We start from the raw sequence: 19,393 nt of genomic DNA, 5'->3' as shown, positions 1-19,393 counted from the left end.
TTGGGTGTAGTGGAAGACCTGTCGGTCCCTATTATACTATTTCTAATGTGGTGAAATTGATGCCACTTTGGTGTTTTCTGCCAATAATTTTTGGAAATGTGTAGAGTCCTGGTTGCGTCTCCTTCATGCATGTTGCCTGTAGCAATAGGCCTCCAAGATCATCTGGCCTCCACTTCCTTGGAGTCAACTAGCTGTGTTGCTATCTTAGATTTTTCTGACAATAGTAGTCTACGACATTTGTATGATATTTGTGCCACCCGAGTGTGGCTGGGCATGAAAGCAGGTTGAGCTGTTGCATGTGGTATCAGGGCTCCCAGTACAGGAGGCCTATACTGATCCCTCACCCACCTCATCTTTCTGTGACGTCCAATTAAAAGCTGTAAATGCTGTCCCAGACCCCGATACCTCATGCCTGGCTGATTGCTGCAGTTCCATACTACAATTTGTACTGTGGGTGAATTGAGGCCACTTTCCTGGTGTCTGTCCCTCATTTGATGTGTTTTGGCAGCATTTGAGGCCTGTATGTGCATGTGTTTGTTTTTGCCTCCCATTAACATGAATGGCGCTCGGTTATGTTCGGTGAATATTCGACAAATTAATCAGCGAATATTGTAAATTCAGCAATCATTAGCTGAACCTAACATTGAAATATTTGCTCATCTCTAACTGAAACACAGTTTTAGCACAAACGATTTGGTGAAGTTAATTAGGACTCATGGCTGCAACACAATTTTAGGCCTAACAATTTTTTCGTGGAAATCTGGCCTTCTGATTTACCACTGAAACACAGTTTTAGCACAAATGATATGAAGTAGTTAATTGAGACTTGTGGCAGCACCACAATATTATGCCTACCGATTTTTAGTGTGGAACCTGGCCATCTGATTTGACACTGAAACACAGTTTTAGCTCAAACGACTTGGTGTAGCTAATTGGGCTTCAACACTATATTAGGCCTAACAAATTTTATGTGGAAATCTGGCCTTCTGATTTATCACTGAAACAAAGTTTTAGCACAAACGATTTGGAAAAGCTAATTGGGACTTGTGGCTGCAACACAGTATTAGGCCTAACGATTTTTTCGTGGAAATCTGATCTTCTGATTTTGCACTGAAACACAGTTTTAGCACAAACAATTTGGAGTAGCAAATGGGGCTTTCATAGACGGCCACACAGTTTTTGCACAATCTACTTCGATGCTGGAAGATAGATTTCACAAAGGACAAGTTCACTTTCAGCAGCACAAGCACTAGCGCAGGAGCAACCTCTCTACACTGTGACACTAAGCAAATGGCACCAGCAAAACTAGATGTCCACTTTATATATGGCCATAGACATGTGACTTTGGCAACCAATCACAGAAGGTATGCTGAAAAAGAGAATGGTCAGTACCTCCAAAAATCATACATTGATCTAATGCTACTAGGCAAAAATTTATATAACTGAACATGAGGTTTTTAGTTTAACATTCTGATCAGACTGAATGAAGCCCACTGCCACGTCACGGAAAACCTCTTAGTGGGTCCCTATCACCCCAATCACAGAAGACCTTAAGCTATGACATTGTGAATGGTTTCTGTGCACTGATTGGTTGCCGTAATCAACACACATAAAGTTAAGTGAAAAAAAAGCCAAAGTAATAGCAAAAGCATTAGTGGAAACGCAATGATTTAACGAACTGTGACCAATTTTTGGAGACTTTCAGTAAAAATGCTCGTGAAAGTGAACACGAATCCAAATGTGCTATGTTCTTACGGAATTTAAGATTGGCGAACGTTTTCTGAACATGTTCGCTCATTTCTAGTCATCACCACTCCACTCGTGTCATGGACTTGCATCGCTATAAAGGTCTTTCGGCCTCTGTTTAACAGATTGACATGCGCTGTGCTGACACAGTGGAATTCCACTGTGCACATGTTGCTGCGACTATGGCAGCAGTGACGACCCCTGGTAAGGGATGACATTTTGCATACTCTGGCCCTATGCAGTACCAGCGTGTAGTAAGTCACACTTGCGGAGGGGGCACATATGAAGGATCTCTACACCCTTCTGCACAGTTTCCAAATGGCTATTAAAATGGCTAGTGCTGATGTTACCATCATAAACATCACGAGAAGAGGATTCGGAAGTGATAACAATATGTCAGATTTCTGGACAGTTGTTGCACAGGAGGGTGCAATGGGAGGGTGGATTACAATGATCGAGGGGGGCTCATAGTACCAGACAAACTGTTAGTGAAGGTGCAGGAGCCGAGGAACAAATGGAGGAGGATAAGGTGATGGATATGCAACAGTTAGGAGATGAAGAGGATAATGATCTCCTCTCTGTTGTCCGTAGTTGGACTGAGGAAGAAAGTTTGAGTGTTACCTCCCCACCAACATAGCATGAGCTTGGACCTCATGGAAACGCTTGCTGCACTATCTGCAACATGATTTTGGCAGTATTGTTAGGATTAGAAATAGTGGTGTTGTCTGAACACGAATCCGAATGTGCTACATTCGTGCTGAATTTGTGATTGTCAAACATTTTCCGACCAAGTTTGCTCATCTCTTCTGTTTACTCTTATAACTCCTGCCAAAAAATGTAGATGAAGTGATGGGATATGTATTACTGATTGTTTAATTAAACTTTTGGCAATACAAAGTTTTTTTACTGAGAATTCTTAGTAAAATTATTTATCTTTGGGCAGATTCACTGTCATGACCTGTGCTTATGATGATGAAGTTGCTTCATGGAAAATAACATAATTTCCAATGTCTAGCAAAGTTCCCTTTTTATAAGACAAGGTTCCTCCATTTCACAAGCACAGAAAGCAGCTAGAGCTGAAAAGACGAACACAGCCCTAAAAGAACAAAGGGGACCAAGAAATATGTGCTCCACAAAAGTAATGCTGAGTTTAGCTCTGTTTGCTGCATCTGCCATCTGTATTGTCTCTGCCGGTAAGTAGAGTTTTGCCTTTTCTTACATAGAGGTTCAGATTTCAATAACACACCTCTCTTGACCACTATGGGAAGCTATATTGTTTACAGTATGCTATTTAATATTTAATTATATGCAAACAGAGCATGCCATACCCGCCAAATGTTCTCTAGAAGTGGCTTCAACCATAATTTCAGTCTGTGCAGGGGATTTGGCTTTCTGGAGTTGGAAAATGGAGTAGTGTCTGCGGTGTATACTTGTTGTGTAATTATTTAGCGCATAATATTTGTCATGTTAAGGAAAAAGTGTTCAAAGGGTCGATAGTCACTTTCATGTATGCCTCGAGGTAGCAAAACTTGGAGAAGTCAGTTGCACAAATCATAAAATAATACCGTGGCTGAAAAAGAGCATCACATGCAGATTCTTATGCATGCGAGGACTAAGCTGCTGTAGGTGTAAAGCCGGACACAAGCATTAGAAAGCTATCAGTCAAACCAATGCTTTGCTTGATCATTCGGCAGACAGCCATATCGACTGTCTCTCCTATACACAGGAGCGCTTATTCAATGGAGACTATTGAAGCATGCAAAAAAAGTTAAAAAAAAATGTTTTAAAAAATATAAAAGTTCAAATCACCCCCCTTTCGCCCCATTCACAATGAAATATTAAAATAAATCAAACATACACATATTTGGTATCATCACAATCAGAATCGCCCAATCTATCAATATGATAAAAGAATTAACCTGATCGCTAAACGGAGTAACAAGAAAAAAGTAAAAACACCAGAATTACGTTTTTTTGATTGCCTCTACATTGCAATAAAGGGTGATCAAAAATTCGTATCTGCATCAAAATGATATCAATCAAAATGTCAGTTCGGCACACAAAAAATAAGACCTTACCCAGCCCCAAATCACAAAAAATAGAGATGATACAGGGCTCGGAAAATGGCACCCTTTTTTTTAACCTAAGTTTGGATTTTTTTTTTCACCACTTAAATAAAAATGAACCTAGACAGGTTTGGTGTCTATGAACTCGTAATGACCTGGAGAATCATATTGGCAGTACAGTATTGGCATTGTGAACATGGTAAAGAACAAAAAACAACTATGGAAATGCACTTTTTTTGCAATTTCACCGCGCTTGAAATTTTTTGTCCATTTTCCAGTAGAAGATATGTTATAACTAATGGTGTCTTTAGAAAGTACAACTCGTCCTACAAAAAACGAGCTCTCACACGACCAAAAATTTAAAAAGTTATGGCTGTGGGAAGAAATGGAGCAAAAAATGAAAACGCAAAGACGGAAAGTGTCCCAGGGATTAAGGGGATAAAATAAACTATGGTGCAACTTATGACAAACCATAAAGAAATATATATTTTTATGTTTTTCTTAATTTGTCATGTCTCCAGATATTGGCAAGCCTAGCATCTGCTGTACCAAGGTGTCCAGAGCCAAACCAAGTCCTGCAATTCAAATTGACCATTTCTACGTCCAGAAAGCAAGTCCTCCATGTGTTGAAGCAGTAATGTGAGTATTGCTGTAAATGCCCTGAGAATAATCATATTCACAAAGTACAATTGTGTAAAATGATAGGAAGGACTATTTTAAAGCTTTTGGCATCGAGATAATTGCTGAAGTCAGGAGCATTTAGCCTGCACTATCCCAGGAACTGGCACATTCATTGGTCAGGAAGAGAATACATAGTAACATAGTAACATAGTTAGTAAGGCCGAAAAAAGACATTTGTCCATCCAGTTCAGCCTATGTTCCATCATAATAAATCCCCAGATCTACGTCCTTCTACAGAACCTAATAATTGTATGATACAATATTGTTCTGCTCCAGGAAGACATCCAGGCCTCTCTTGAACCGCTCGACTGAGTTCGCCATCACCAACTCCTCAGGCAAGCAATTCCAGATTCTCACTGCCCTAACAGTAAAGAATCCTCTTCTATGTTGGTGGAAAAACTTTCTCTCCTCCAGACACAAAGAATGCCCCCTTGTGCCCGTCACCTTCCTTGGTATAAACAGATCCTCAGCGAGATATTTGTATTGTCCCCTTATATACTTATACATGGTTATTAGATCGCCCCTCAGTTGTCTTTTTTCTAGACTAAATAATCCTAATTTTGCTAATCTATCTGGGTATTGTAGTTCTCCCATCCCCTTTATTAATTTTGTTGCCCTCCTTTGTACTCTTTCTAGTTCCATTATATCCTTCCTGAGCATCGGTGCCCAAAACTGGACACAGTACTCCATGTGCGGTCTAACTAGGGATTTGTACAGAGGCAGTATAATGCTCTCATCATGTGTATCCAGACCTCTTTTAATGCACCCCATGATCCTGTTTGCCTTGGCAGCTGCTGCCTGGCACTGGCTGCTCCAGGTAAGTTTATCATTAACTAGGATCCCCAAGTCCTTCTCCCTGTCAGATTTACCCAGTGGTTTCCCGTTCAGTGTGTAATGGTGATATTGATTCCTTCTTCCCATGTGTATAACCTTATATTTATCATTGTTAAACCTCATCTGCCACCTTTCAGCCCAAGTTTCCAACTTATCCAGATCCATCTGTAGCAGAATACTATCTTCTCTTGTATTAACTGCTTTACATAGTTTTGTATCATCTGCAAATATCAATATTTTACTGTGTAAACCTTCTACCAGATCATTAATGAATATGTTGAAGAGAACAGGTCCCAATACCGACCCCTGCGGTACCCCACTGGTCACAGCGACCCAGTTAGAGACTATACCATTTATCACCACCCTCTGCTTTCTATCACTAAGCCAGTTACTAACCCATTTACACACATTTTCCCCCAGACCAAGCATTCTCATTTTGTGTACCAACCTCTTGTGCGGCACGGTATCAAACGCTTTGGAAAAATCGAGATATACTACGTCCAATGAAACCCTTCAAATATTTTACCAACAATAGAGGTTAGACTTACTGGCCCATAATTTCCAGGTTCACTTTTAGAGCCCTTTTTAAATATTGGCACCACATTTGCTGTGCGCCAGTCCTGCGGAACAGACCCCGTCGCTATCGAGTCCCTAAAAATAAGAAATAATGGTTTATCTATTACATTACTTAGTTCTCTTAGTACTCGTGGGTGTATGCCATCCAGACCCGGCCTACACTGAGTACTACTGAGTACCAGCAGTGGTAACCTGCTTGTAAAGCATTAGGTGGGGTCAATTTCATGTTTTTTTAAAGGTTTTGTTCTGGACTAAATTATTGATAACTGGAGATGAGTGAATTTGTTTGCATTTTGTTCCCGAATCAGATTTTGACATATTCGTGTTATATTCGAACACTATTCATGCGGCATGTACTGTATGTTTGATGATCGGTTCAAAACATATTCGGTAATTTTTACTCCCATTATCTCTAATGATGCTCGGCTGTGTTCGACGAATATTGCAAAAACAATATTCGATGCCGATCGTATTTGGAACCGAATCCGAACAAATTTGCTCAACTCTATTGATAACCATTTTACTAGATAAGTCATCAGTATGCAATCGTTGGGCTCCATCACACTGCACGCTTTCTGAGTGATCAGCTGTTAGCTGCTCTGCCAATGGCCGGATGTAAACTTTGTAGGAAATCAGGAAAGGTAAGGTCTGTACAATGATTTGTGACTGCTCCGGAGTACTGCTGCTTATCATTTGTCAAAGTGAATGTGTGTTGCTATCTTAAATAGGTCATCAATATGTTCGTCCAGGACAACCCCTTTAACAACCCCTTTAACTGAATAACTAAAAGACATTGCGTTTTTTATGCATTTCTGTTGCATTTTTTGCCGCAGTGGAATCACATGAAAACGCTTAAAAAGTGCATTCCCATGCAATCCTTTGGGATTCTGCAGTTGCTGTGCCCATGCTGCGGATTTTCCCGCTGCGGAATCGCATAGTGATAAAATCCACAGCATGTTCATTATTTTTGTGGAATCGCAGCAATACCGCAGCCATAGGATTGCATTTAAATGCTCTCTATATGCATGTGGCTATGCCCACCAATACGCATGTGGCTATGCCCACCATGCGTAAAGTGAGCGCTTCATGTGCGGATGATACCCGGGTAAGGAGGAGACTCTCCTCCAGGCACTTGGGAACCATATTTCTGTAAAAAAAAGAATTAAAATTAAAAAAATAGTGATAGACTTACCTTCTGATGGCCTCCGGAGTCCTCCTGCCTCTCAGCAGTGCAAGCAGCGGCTTCCGTTCCCAGGGATGCATTGCGCGAATCATTTGGGATGACGTCGCGGTCACACGACCGTGACGTCACAAAGGTCTGTCGCGCAAAGCTTCCCTGGAAACTGAACGTACCGGGAGCACCACTGAGGAGATGGGGGGCCATCGGAAGGGGAGTATAACCATATTTTTTATTATTTTTAACCCCTTAAGCCCCGGGGGTGGTTTGCACGTTAATGACCGGGCCAATTTTTACAATTCTGACCACTGTCCCTTTATGAGGTTATAACTCTGGAACGCTTCAAAGGATCTTGGTGATTCTGACATTGTTTTCTCGTGACATATTGTACTTCATGATAGTCCTAAAATTTCTTTGATATTACCTGCATTTATTTGTGAAAAAAATGGAAATTTGGCGAAAATTTAGAAAATTTTGCAATTTTCCAACTTTGAATTTTTATGCCCTTAAATCACAGAGATATGTCACACAAAAAACTTAATAATTAACATTTCCCACATGTCTACTTTACATCAGCACAATTTTGGAAACAATTTTTTTTTTGTTAGGGAGTTATAAGGGTTAAAATTGACCAGCAATTTCTCATTTCTACAACAAAATTTACAAAACCATTTTTTTTAGGGACCACCTCACATTTGAAGTCACATTGAGGGGTCTATATAGCAAAAAATACCCAAGAGTGACACCATTCTAAAAACTGCACCCCTCAAGCTGATCAAAACCACATTCAAGAAGTTTATTAACCCTTCTGGTGCTTCATGAGAGCTAAAGCAATGTTGAAAGAAAAAATGAAAATTTAACTTTTTAGTCATGAAAACGATCTTTTAGCAAAATTTTTTTTATTTTCACAAGGGTAACTGAAGAAATTGGACCACAAAAGTTGTAGTCCAATTTGTCCTGAGTATGCCAATACTCCATATGTGGGGGGGAACCACTGTTTGGGCGCATGGCAGGGCTCAGAAGGAAAGGAGCGCCATAAGACTTTTTCAAGCTAAAATTAGCTGGAATTGAGATCGGACACCATGTCGTGTTTGGTGAGCCCCTGATGTGCCTAAACAGTGGAAACCCCCCACAAGTGACCCCATTTTGGAAACTAGACCCCCTAAGGAACTTATCTAGATGTGTGGTGAGCACTTTTATCCCCCAAGTGCTTCACAGAAGTTTATACCGCCCGTGCGTAAAAATGAAAAAACGTATTTTTTCCACACACATGATTGTTTAGTCCCCAATTTTTTATTTTCACAAGGGTAACTGAAGAAATTGGACCATAAAAGTTGCAGTCCAATTTGTCCTGAGTAAGACAATACCCCATATGTGGGGGGGAACCACTGTTTGGGCGCATGGCAGGTCTCAGAAGGGAAGGAGCGCCATAAGACTTTTTCAAGCTAAAATTAGCTGGAATTGAGATCGGACGCCATGTCGTGTTTGGTGAGCCCCTAATTTGCCTAAACAGTGGAAACCCCCACAAGTGACCCCATTTTGGAAACTAGACCCCCTAAGGAACTTTTCTAGATGTGTGGTGAGCACTTTTATCCCCCAAGTGCTTCACAGAAGTTTATACCACCCGTGCGTAAAAATAAAAAAACATATTTTTTCCACAAACATGATCGTTTAGTCCCCAATTTTTTATTTTCACAAGGGTAACTGAAGAAATTGGACCATAAAAGTTGTAGTCCAATTTGTCCTGAGTAAGACAATACCCCATATGTGGGGGGGAACCACTGTTTGGGCGCATGGCAGGGCTCAGAAGGGAAGGAGCGCCATAAGACTTTTTCAAGCTAAAATTAGCTGGAATTGAGATCGGACACCATGTCGTGTTTGGTGAGCCCCTGATGTGCCTAAACAGTGGAAACCCCCCACAAGTGACCCCATTTTGGAAACTAGACCCCCTAAGGAACTTATCTAGATGTGTGGTGAGCACTTTTATCCCCCAAGTGCTTCACAGAGGTTTATACCGCCCGTGCGTAAAAATAAAAAAACGTATTTTTTCCACAAACATGATCGTTTAGTCCCCAATTTTTTATTTTCACAAGGGTAACTGAAGAAATTGGACCATAAAAGTTGTAGTCCAATTTTTTCCTGAGTAAGACAATACCCCATATGTGGAGGGGGAACCACTGTTTGGGCGCATGGCAGGGCTCAGAAGGGAAGGAGCGCCATAAGACTTTTTCAAGCTAAAATTAGCTGGAATTGAGATCGGACGCCATGTCGTGTTTGGTGAGCCCCTAATGTGCCTAAACAGTGGAAACCCCCCACAAGTGACCCCATTTTGGAAACTAGACGCCCTAAGGAACTTATCTAGTTGTGTGGTGAGCACTTTTATCCCCCAAGTGCTTCACAGAAGTTTATACCGCCCGTGCGTAAAAATAAAAAAACATATTTTTTCCACAAACATGATCGTTTAGTCCCCAATTTTTTATTTTCACAAGGGTAACTGAAGAAATTGGACCATAAAAGTTGTAGTCCAATTTGTCCTGAGTAAGACAATACCCCATATGTGGGGGGGAACCACTGTTTGGGCGCATGGCAGGGCTCAGAAGGGAAGGAGCGCCATAAGACTTTTTCAAGCTAAAATTAGCTGGAATTGAGATCGGACACCATGTCGTATTTGGTGAGCCCCTGATGTGCCTAAACAGTGGAAACCCCCCACAAGTGACCTCATTTTGGAAACTAGACCCCCTAAGGAACTTATCTAGATGTGTGGTGAGCACTTTTATCCCCCAAGTGCTTCACAGAGGTTTATACCGCCCGTGCGTAAAAATAAAAAAACGTATTTTTTCCACAAACATGATCGTTTAGTCCCCAATTTTTTATTTTCACAAGGGTAACTGAAGAAATTGGACCATAAAAGTTGTAGTCCAATTTTTTCCTGAGTAAGACAATACCCCATATGTGGGGGGGGGGGAACCACTGTTTGGGCGCATGACAGGGCTCAGAAGGGAAGGAGCGCCATAAGACTTTTTCAAGCTAAAATTAGCTGGAATTGAGATCGGACGCCATGTCGTGTTTGGTGAGCCCCTGATGTGCCTAAACAGTGGAAACCCCCCACAAGTGACCCCATTTTGGAAACTAGACCCCCTAAGGAACTTATCTAGATGTGTGGTGAGCACTTTTATCGCCCAAGTGCTTCACAGAAGTTTATACCGCCCGTGCGTAAAAATGAAAAAACGTATTTTTTCCACAAACATGATCGTTTAGTCCCCAATTTTTTATTTTCACAAGGGTAACTGAAGAAATTGGACCATAAAAGTTGTAGCCCAATTTGTCCTGAGTAAGACAATACCCCATATGTGGGGGGGAACCACTGTTTGGGCGCATGGCAGGGCTCAGAAGGGATGGAGCGCCATAAGACTTTTTCAAGCTAAAATAAGCTGGAATTGAGATCGGACGCCACGACGTGTTTGGTGAGCCCCTGATGTGCCTAAACAGTGGAAACCCCCCACAAGTGACCCCATTTTGGAAACTAGACCCCCTAAGCAACTTATCTAGATGTGTGGTGAGCACTTTTATCCCCCAAGTGCTTCACAGAAATTTATACCGCCTGTGCGTAAAATTAAAAAAACATATTTTTTCCACAAACATGATGGTTTAGTCCCCAATTTTTATATTCACAAGGGTAACTGAAGAAATTGGACCATAAAAGTTGTAGTCCAATTTGTCCTGAGTAAGACAATACCCCATATGTGGGGGGGGAACCACTGTTTGGGCGCATGGCAGGGCTCAGAAGGGAAAGAGCGCCATAAGACTTTTTCAAGCTAAAATTAGCTGGAATTGAGATCGGACACCATGTCGTGTTTGGTGAGCCCCTGATGTGCCTAAACAGTGGAAACCCCCCACAAGTGACCCTATTTTGGAAACTAGACCCCCTAAGGAACTTATCTAGATGTGTGGTGAGCACTTTTATCCCCCAAGTGCTTCACAGAAGTTTATACCGCCCGTGCGTAAAAATAAAAAAACGTATTTTTTCCATAAACATGATCGTTTAGTCCCCAACTTTTTATTTTCACAAGGGTAACTGAAGAAATTGGACCATAAAAGTTGTAGTCCAATTTTTTCCTGAGTAAGACAATACCCCATATGTGGGGGGGGAACCACTGTTTGGGCGCATGGCAGGTCTCAGAAGGGAAGGAGCGCCATAAGACTTTTTCAAGCTAAAATTAGCTGGAATTGAGATCGGACGCCATGTCGTGTTTTGTGAGCCCCTGATGTGCCTAAACAGTGGAAACCCCCCACAAGTGACCCCATTTTGGAAACTAGACCCCCTAAGGAACTTGTCTAGATGTGTGGTGAGCACTTTTATCCCCCAAGTGCTTCACAGAAGTTTATACCGCCCGTGCGTAAAAATAAAAAAACGTATTTTTTCCACAAACATGATCGTTTAGTCCCCAATTTTTTATTTTCACAAGGGTAACCGAAGAAATTGGACCATAAAAGTTGTAGTCCAATTTGTCCTGAGTAAGACAATACCCCATATGTGGGGGGAACCACTGTTTGGGCGCATGGCAAGGCTCAGAAGGGAAGGAGCGCCATAAGACTTTTTCAAGCTAAAATTAGCTGGAATTGAGATCGGACGCCATGTCGTGTTTGGTGAGCCCCTAATGTGCCTAAACAGTGGAAACCCCCCACAAGTGACCCCACTTTGGAAACTAGACCCCCTAAGGAACTTATCTAGATGTGTGGTGAGTACTTTTATCCCCCAAGTGCTTCACAGAAGTTTATACCGCCCGTGCGTAAAAATAAAAAAACATTTTTTCCACAAACATGATCGTTTAGTCCCCAATTTTTTATTTTCACAAGGGTAACTGAAGAAATTGGACCATAAAAGTTGTAGTCCAATTTGTCCTGAGTAAGACAATACCCCATATGTGGGGGGGAACCACTGTTTGGGCAAATGGCAGGGCTCAGAAGGGAAGGAGCGCCATAAGACTTTTTCAAGCTAAAATTAGCTGGAATTGAGATCGGACGCCATGTCGTGTTTGGTGAGCCCCTGATGTGCCTAAACAGTGGAAACCCCCCACAAGTGACCCCATTTTGGAAACTAGACCCCCTAAGCAACTTATCTAGATGTGTGGTGAGCACTTTTATCCCCCAAGTGCTTTGCAGAAGTTTATACCGCCCGGGCGTGAAACTAAAAAATCCTATTTTTTGCACACAAAAATGATCTTTTAGTCCCCATTTTTTTAATTTCCCAAGGGTAACAGGAGAAATTGGACCACAAAAGTTGTTGTCCAATTTGTCCTGAGTAGGCTGGTACCCCATATGTGGGAGAAAACTACTGTTTGGGCACACATCAGGGCTCGGAAGGGACGTAGTGACGTTTTGGAATGCAGGCTTTGATGGAATCGTCTGCGGCTGTCACGTTCCGTTTGACGAGCCCCTGATGTGCCTAAACAGTGGAAACCCCCCACAAGTGACCCCAATTTGGAAACTAGACCCCCTAAGGAACTTGTCTAGATGTGTGGTGACAACTTTGAACCCCCAAGTGTTTCACTAAAGTTTATAACGCCTGGGCGTGAAAATAAAAAATCCTATTTTTTGCCCACAAAAATGATCTTTTAGTCCCCAATTTTTTAATTTCCCAAGGGTAACAGGAGAAATTGGACCACAAAAGTTGTTGTCCAATTTGCCCTGAGTACGCTGGTACCCCACATGTGGGAAAAAACTGTTTGGGCACACGTTGGGGCTCGAAAGGGAAGTACTGACGTTTTTGAATGCAGACTTTGATGGAATCGTCTGCGGGCATCATGTTCCGTTTGCAGAGCCCCTGATGTGCCTAAACAGGAAAAAAACCCACAAGTGACAACATTTTGGAAAATAGACCCCCAGAGAACTGACGTAGATGTGCCAGCTTTGGAATTATTCTATTTCCTGGAAAGTAAATTAGTAGTGCATGGAGGTGTGGTACAATTTAAAGCAATCCTTCATACACAGGCCAGGTTTGTCGGGGCAGGTGTCGCATTGATAGATGGTGTCCCTTCGAATTCCTCTTTTGTAGCACACTCGACACCTTTTTTGCGGCTTACCTTTTCTATCAGTTGGTGGGATCACCCCAGGAAAATGCTGGCCTGGTACGATACGTGCACCTTCAGTTCCAGAAGTACTGGGGCCCGCTCCTTCCCTCGTGCCAAACATCAGGGCTTTAACCACTACCTCCTGGAAATGAAGGTACGACGTATTGGTGTTGCGTGCACATCGTGACAGCAGGAAAGCGTTGAGCATTGCCATTTGTACGATGTGCACGGACAGTTTTTTGTACCACACCCTGGCCTTTCTCAAAGCACTGTACGGTTGGAGGAGTTGATCGGAGAGATCAACGCCCCCCATTTTTGTTGTACCCAAGTACACAGTCCGGTTTGAAGACCTGTGCAGAGGTACCCCAAACAGTGCTGCAGGCGCTGCCATCACCGTGTATGGTGGTCAACAGAAGAACATCCCTTTTGTCCTTGTACTTGACAACCAGCAGGTGGTCGCTACATTGGGCTTTGCTCTCACCTTTTCTGAGAATCTGCCTAAGTAGCATCTTTGGGAGGCCTCTCTGATTTTTGCGGACAGTACCGCAGGCTGCGGTACCTCGTGCAAAGAGAGATTTGTAGAGTGGGATGCTGGAATAAAAGTTATCGGTATAGAGGTGATAACCTTTATCCTGCAGTGGGTGCACCAAATCCCACACAATTTTCCCACTCACTCCCAGGATAGAAGGACACTCAGGCGGTTCAATCCTGCTGTCCTTCCCTTCGTAGACTCTAAAGCTGTGGGTGTACCCTGAGGTACTCTCACACAGCTTGTAGAGTTTGATTCCGTACCTGGCCCTCTTGCTGGGCAGGTTTTGACGGAATCCGAGCCGCCCCTTAAAATGAATTAAGGACTCATCCACGCAGATGTCCCTTTGAGGCACGTACACTTCTGCAAACTTTTTGTTGAAGTGTTCGATGACCGGCCGAACTTTGAACAGACGGTCAAAGTTGGGGTCATCTCGTGCGGGACACCGTGCATTATCGATAATGCAGGAACTTATGGATGGCCTCAAAACGCGTCCGGGTCATGACCATTCTGAATACTGGAGTGTTAAATAAAATATCCACACTCCAATATTGCCGAAGTTCAGGCTTTTTCAGAATCCCCATATGGAGGACCAGGCCCCAAAACTGCATCATTTCAATTGCGTCTACAGGAGACCAGTTAGAATATGATGAACCCGTGTTTTGGTCCAAAAATTGCCGAGCATACAGATTAGTTTGCTCCACCATGAGGTTGACGAAAGCCTCAGAGAAAAAGACTTTGAAAAAATCTAGTTCTGTGAGGCCGGTGGTGTCAAACTTGATTCCTGATTCTGCCACAAAATCAGGAATCAGTGGCTCGTAATTTTCGGGGGGCGTGGTCCATATGGGATCCGCAGTGGGGTGTGCTGGTTCGTCTTCAGCAATGGTGGGCGCTTCATCTTCATCAAAGATGGGCCTAGCCTCATCTTCTGTCCTGCGGCGTCTGCGTGGCGGTTCCGCAGGGCCGGAGGAGGAAGATGAGGAGTGGGAAGAGGATGAGGAAGAATCAGACAAATAAAGAAAAGTGGGATCCTCTCCCTCTCTATCAGTGTCGGAGGCAAGGAAAGCATATGCCTCCTCCACTGAATAGCGCTGTTGGGACGAACGGGACGAGCGGGACATTTTTTTTGTAAGTGTGGTGCTTGAGTGTACTTTATTGGTAACTATGTGTAAGTGTGGGGGGATAGTGCTTGGTGCAAACTACTCTGAAAAGAAAAAGCTAAAGGAAAAAAAAATATCTGTGAAAGAAAAGTGTAAAACAGCAGGCCCTATCTCTGATAAGTGAACCGCGTCACTTACCAAAGTTTGGCGGCTGCTGGGTGTGTGAACGGGGATGTGAAAAAAAAACCCGCAGGCACGAGAGCTCTGATAAATGAACCGCGTCACTTATCAAAGTTCAGTGGCTGCTGGGTGTGTGAACGGGGATGTGAAAAAAAACCCGCAGGCACGAGAGCTCTGATAAATGAACCGCGTCACTTATCAAAATTCAGTGGCTGCTGGGTGTGTGAACGGGGATGTGAAAAAAACCCGCAGGCACGAGAGCTCTGATAAATGAACCGCGTCACTTATCAAAGTTCAGTGGCTGCTGGGTGTGTGAACGGGGATGTGAAAAAAACCCCGCAGGCATGAGAGCTCTGATATATGAACCGCGTCACCTATCAAAGTTCAGTGGCTGCTAGGTGTGTGAACGGGGATGTGAAAAAAAAAACCGCAGGCACGAGAGCTCTGATAAATGAACCGCGTCACTTACCAAAGTTCAGCGGCTGCTGGGTGCGTGCACAGGGATGTGAGAAAAAAAAAAGGAAAGCACGGGTTAGATGCAGTGGGGTGAGCGCACGGAGATGTGGGGGAGAAAAAAAAAGGAAAGCACGGGTTAGATGCGCGCGGGGTGAGCGCACGGAGATGTGGGAAAAAAAAAAAAAAGGAAAGCACGGGTTAGACGCGGCGGGGTGAGCACACGGAGATGTGGGGGAAAAAAAAAGGAAAGCGCGGGTTAGACGCGGCGGGGTGAGCACACGGAGATGTGGGGAAAAAAAAGGAAAGCACGGGTTAGACGCGGCGGGCTGAGCGCACGGAGATGTGGGGAATAAAAAAAAAGGAAAGCACGGGTTAGATGCGCGCGGGGTGAGCGCACGGAGATGTGGGGAAAAAAAAAAAGGAAAGCACGGGTTAGACGCGGCGGGGTGAGCACACGGAGATGTGGGGGAAAAAAAAAGGAAAGCACGGGTTAGACGCGGCGGGGTGAGCACACGGAGATGTGGGGGAAAAAAAAGGAAAGCACGGGTTAGACGCGGCGGGGTGAGCGCACGGAGATGTGGGGAATAAAAAAAAAGGAAAGCACGGGTTAGATGCGCGCGGGGTGAGCGCACGGAGATGTGGGGGAAAAAAAAAAGAGGAAAGCACGGGTTAGACGCGGCGGGGTGAGCGCACGGAGATGTGAGGGAAAAAAAGGAAAGCACGGGTTAGATGCGCGCGGGGTGAGCGCACGGAGATGTGGGAAAAAAAAAAAAAAGGAAAGCACGGGTTAGACGCGGCGGGGTGAGCGCACGGAGATGTGGGGGAAAAAAAAAGGAAAGCACGGGTTAGACGCGGCGGGGTGAGCACACGGAGATGTGGGGTAAAAAAAAGGAAAGCACGGGTTAGACGCGGCGGGGTGAGCGCACGGAGATGTGGGGAAAAAAAAGGAAAGCACGGGTTAGATGCGCGCGGGGTGAGCGCACGGAGATGTGGGGAAAAAAGAAAAGGAAGGCAAGAATCAGATGCGGAGGCTGGGTGAGCGCACGGGGATGTGTTAAAAAAAAAACGGCAGGCACGAGAGCTTTGATAAGTGAACCGTGTCACTTATCAAAGTTCGCGCGGCTGCTGGGTGTGCGCACAGGTGTGGTGGAAAAAAAAAAAGGAAAACGACAGGCACAAGCTCTGATAAGTGACCAACCGCTGTGCCCTGTGATTGGCGCGATCGTCGATCGCGCCAATCAGCTCCTGCAGGCCCTGCTGGGCCTGCACTAGTCACTGGCCTGTGATCGGTGCATTGCAGCACCGATCCAGGCCGCTACAGCAGGGGGCAGGGGGTATGGGAGCAGGGGACAGCCGGGCACGGGGCAGGGAAAAGCCGGGCACGGGGCAGGGAACAGCCGGGCACAGCGCGGTAATACTGCTGCTGTACCCGGTGATTGGCGCGATCGTCGTTCGCATCGATCGCGCCAATCAGCCTCTGCAGGCCCTGCTGGGCCTGCACTAGGCTCTGGCCTATGATCGGTGCTATTGCAGCACCGATCCAGGCCAGTACAGCAGGGCACAGCGGCGCCCCCAATCTGGGGGGGTTTTGCCGGTGCCTGGCGTTGCCAGGCACCGGCCCTAGGATCGAGTACATCGGTACTCGATCCTAGCCTGCGACCTCATTGTTTCAGCCTCTCCGATTGGCTGAAACAATGAGGAACGCTGTGATTGGCTGTCCAGAATTGAACAGCCAATCACAGCGATCCAGAGGCCTGGGGGGCGAAGCCATGCCCGGGGATGTCGGCGCCATCTTCCTCCAGGTAAGATGGCGCCGGAAATTTAATGCGATTACCGCGACTTAAGTCGCGATGTCGCATTAAACACTATGACGTACTATCCCGTCACTGGGAATTAAGTCCCAGGTCACCTCGACGGGATAGTACGTCATATGGGATTAAGGGGTTAATATTCTATCTTTTACTAATGATGCTGCATAGGGGAGTATAACCATATTTTTTATTATTTTTAACATTCTATCTTTTACTATGCTTGACAAGTGTGACCAACCAATCACTTTTCCAAGCAAAGCTTCAAATCGCTTGATAAAAGCGCAAGCATTCTGCAAGCTAAAAACACTTGCAAAATGCTTGTGTTTTACGGGAAAACGCATGCGAATTCCGCATGTGTTTTACCCTCGGCAGGGAGTTGAGGAAATGCTGTGGACATTTCCGCAGCATTTCTGCAATGTGGGCACATAGGTGCAGCATAGCACAAAAACAGTACTGGATAGATACAAGTTAATTTCAGTTTTTCAATACAAAAAGTGAAACTCATATTATATAGAGTCATTACAGACAGAGTGATCTATTTCAAGTGTTTCTTTTTGTTAATGTTGATGATTATGGCTTACAGCCAATGAAACCAAAAGTCATTATCTCAGTAAATTAGAATACTTTATAACACCAACTTGAAAAATTATATTAAAATATGAAATGTTGGCCTACTGAAATGTGCGTGTTCAGTAAATAAACTCAATACTTGGTCGAGGATCCATTTGCATCAATTACTGCATCAATGCAGTGTGGCATTGGGGCGATCAACCTGTGGCACTGCTGAGGTGTTATGGATGCCCAGGTTGCTTTGATTAAATCAAGAAAAGCACATCCAGCCCATGAATGGTAGCACTTCCCAGGACTCACATCCAAAGATGATATTTTGTATTTTTTTTATATCATAATGCTCGTCTGCATTGTTGGGTCTGGTGTCTCTCATCTTCCTCTTGACAATATCCCATAGATTCTCTATGGGGTAAGGTCAGGCAAGTTTGCTGGCCAATCAAGCACAGTGATACTGTTGTTTTTAAGCCAGGTATTGGTACTTTTGGCAGTGTGGACAGGGTGCCGTGTCCTGCTGGAGAATTAAATTTCCATCTCCAAAAAGCTTCTTTGCAGAGGGAAGCATGACGTGCTCTAAAATTTCCTGGTAGATGGCTGCGCTGACTTTGGTCTTGATAAAACACAGTGGACCTACACCAGCAGATGATATGGCTCCCCAAATCATCACTGATTGTGGAAACTTCACACTAGACCTCAAGCAGCTTGGATTGTGGCCCCTCCACTCTTCCTCCAGACTCTGGGACATTGATTTCCAAATGAAAAGCAAAATTTACTTTCATCTGAAAACAACACTTTGGACCACTGTCCAGTTCTTTTTCTCCTTGGCCCAGGTAAGATGCTTCTGGCATTGTCTATTGGTCATGAGTAGCTTGACACAAGGAATGTGACACTTGTAGCCCATGTCCTGGATACATCTGTGTGTGGTGGCTCTTGAAGCAATGACTCCAGCTGCAGTCCACTCCTTGTAAATCTCCCCCAAATTTTTGAATGGACTTTTCTTAACAATCCTTTCAAGGCTGCGGTTACTCCGGTTGCTTGTGCACCTTTTTCCACCACACTTTTTCCTTCCACTCAACTTCCCATTAATATGCTTGGATACAGTGCTGTGTGAACAGCCAGCTTCTTTAACAATGACCTTTTGTGGCTTACCATCCTTGCGGAGTGTGTCAATGACTGCCTTCTGGACATCTGTCAAGTCAGCAGTCTTCCCCATGATTGTGGAGCCTACTGAAACAGACTAAGGGACCTTTTTAAATGTTTAGGATGACTTTGCAGGTGTTTTTTGTTAATTATTCTATTTTACTGAGATAATGACTTTTGGGTTTTCATTTGCTGTAAGCCATAGTCATCAACATTAACAGAAATAAACACTTGAAATAGATCACTCTGTTTGTAATGACTATATAATATATGAGCTTCACTTTTTGTATTGAATAACTGAAATTAACTTATTGATTATATTCTAAATTTGTGAGAGTCACCAGTATATACAGAATGTGTATGTACAGTGGGGCAAAAAAGTATTTAGTCAGTCAGCAATAGTGCAAGTTCCACCACTTAAAAAGATGAGAGGCGTCTGTAATTTACATCATAGGTAGA

General features: G+C 43.9%; 1 protein-coding gene across 1 annotated transcript in view; it reads left to right on the top strand.

The window, feature by feature from the left end:
- Positions 1-2,811: 2,811 nt before the first annotated feature.
- The window catches only part of LOC138638571 (eotaxin-like), a 28,533-nt gene continuing 11,951 nt past the window's right edge, over positions 2,812-19,393 (top strand). Inside the window, exons 1-2 of the mRNA XM_069727967.1 lie at positions 2,812-2,939; positions 4,334-4,451. Coding sequence (XP_069584068.1) covers positions 2,870-2,939; positions 4,334-4,451 — 188 coding nt within the window. The 5' untranslated portion in view covers positions 2,812-2,869. The remainder of the gene's footprint in view (positions 2,940-4,333; positions 4,452-19,393) is intronic.

The sequence above is a fragment of the Ranitomeya imitator genome, chromosome 5 (genome assembly GCF_032444005.1).
Source record: "Ranitomeya imitator isolate aRanImi1 chromosome 5, aRanImi1.pri, whole genome shotgun sequence".
Taxonomy (NCBI): domain Eukaryota; kingdom Metazoa; phylum Chordata; class Amphibia; order Anura; family Dendrobatidae; genus Ranitomeya; species Ranitomeya imitator.
Note: the sequence above shows the minus strand (reverse complement) of the source record. Positions and strands in the feature narration are given on the sequence as shown.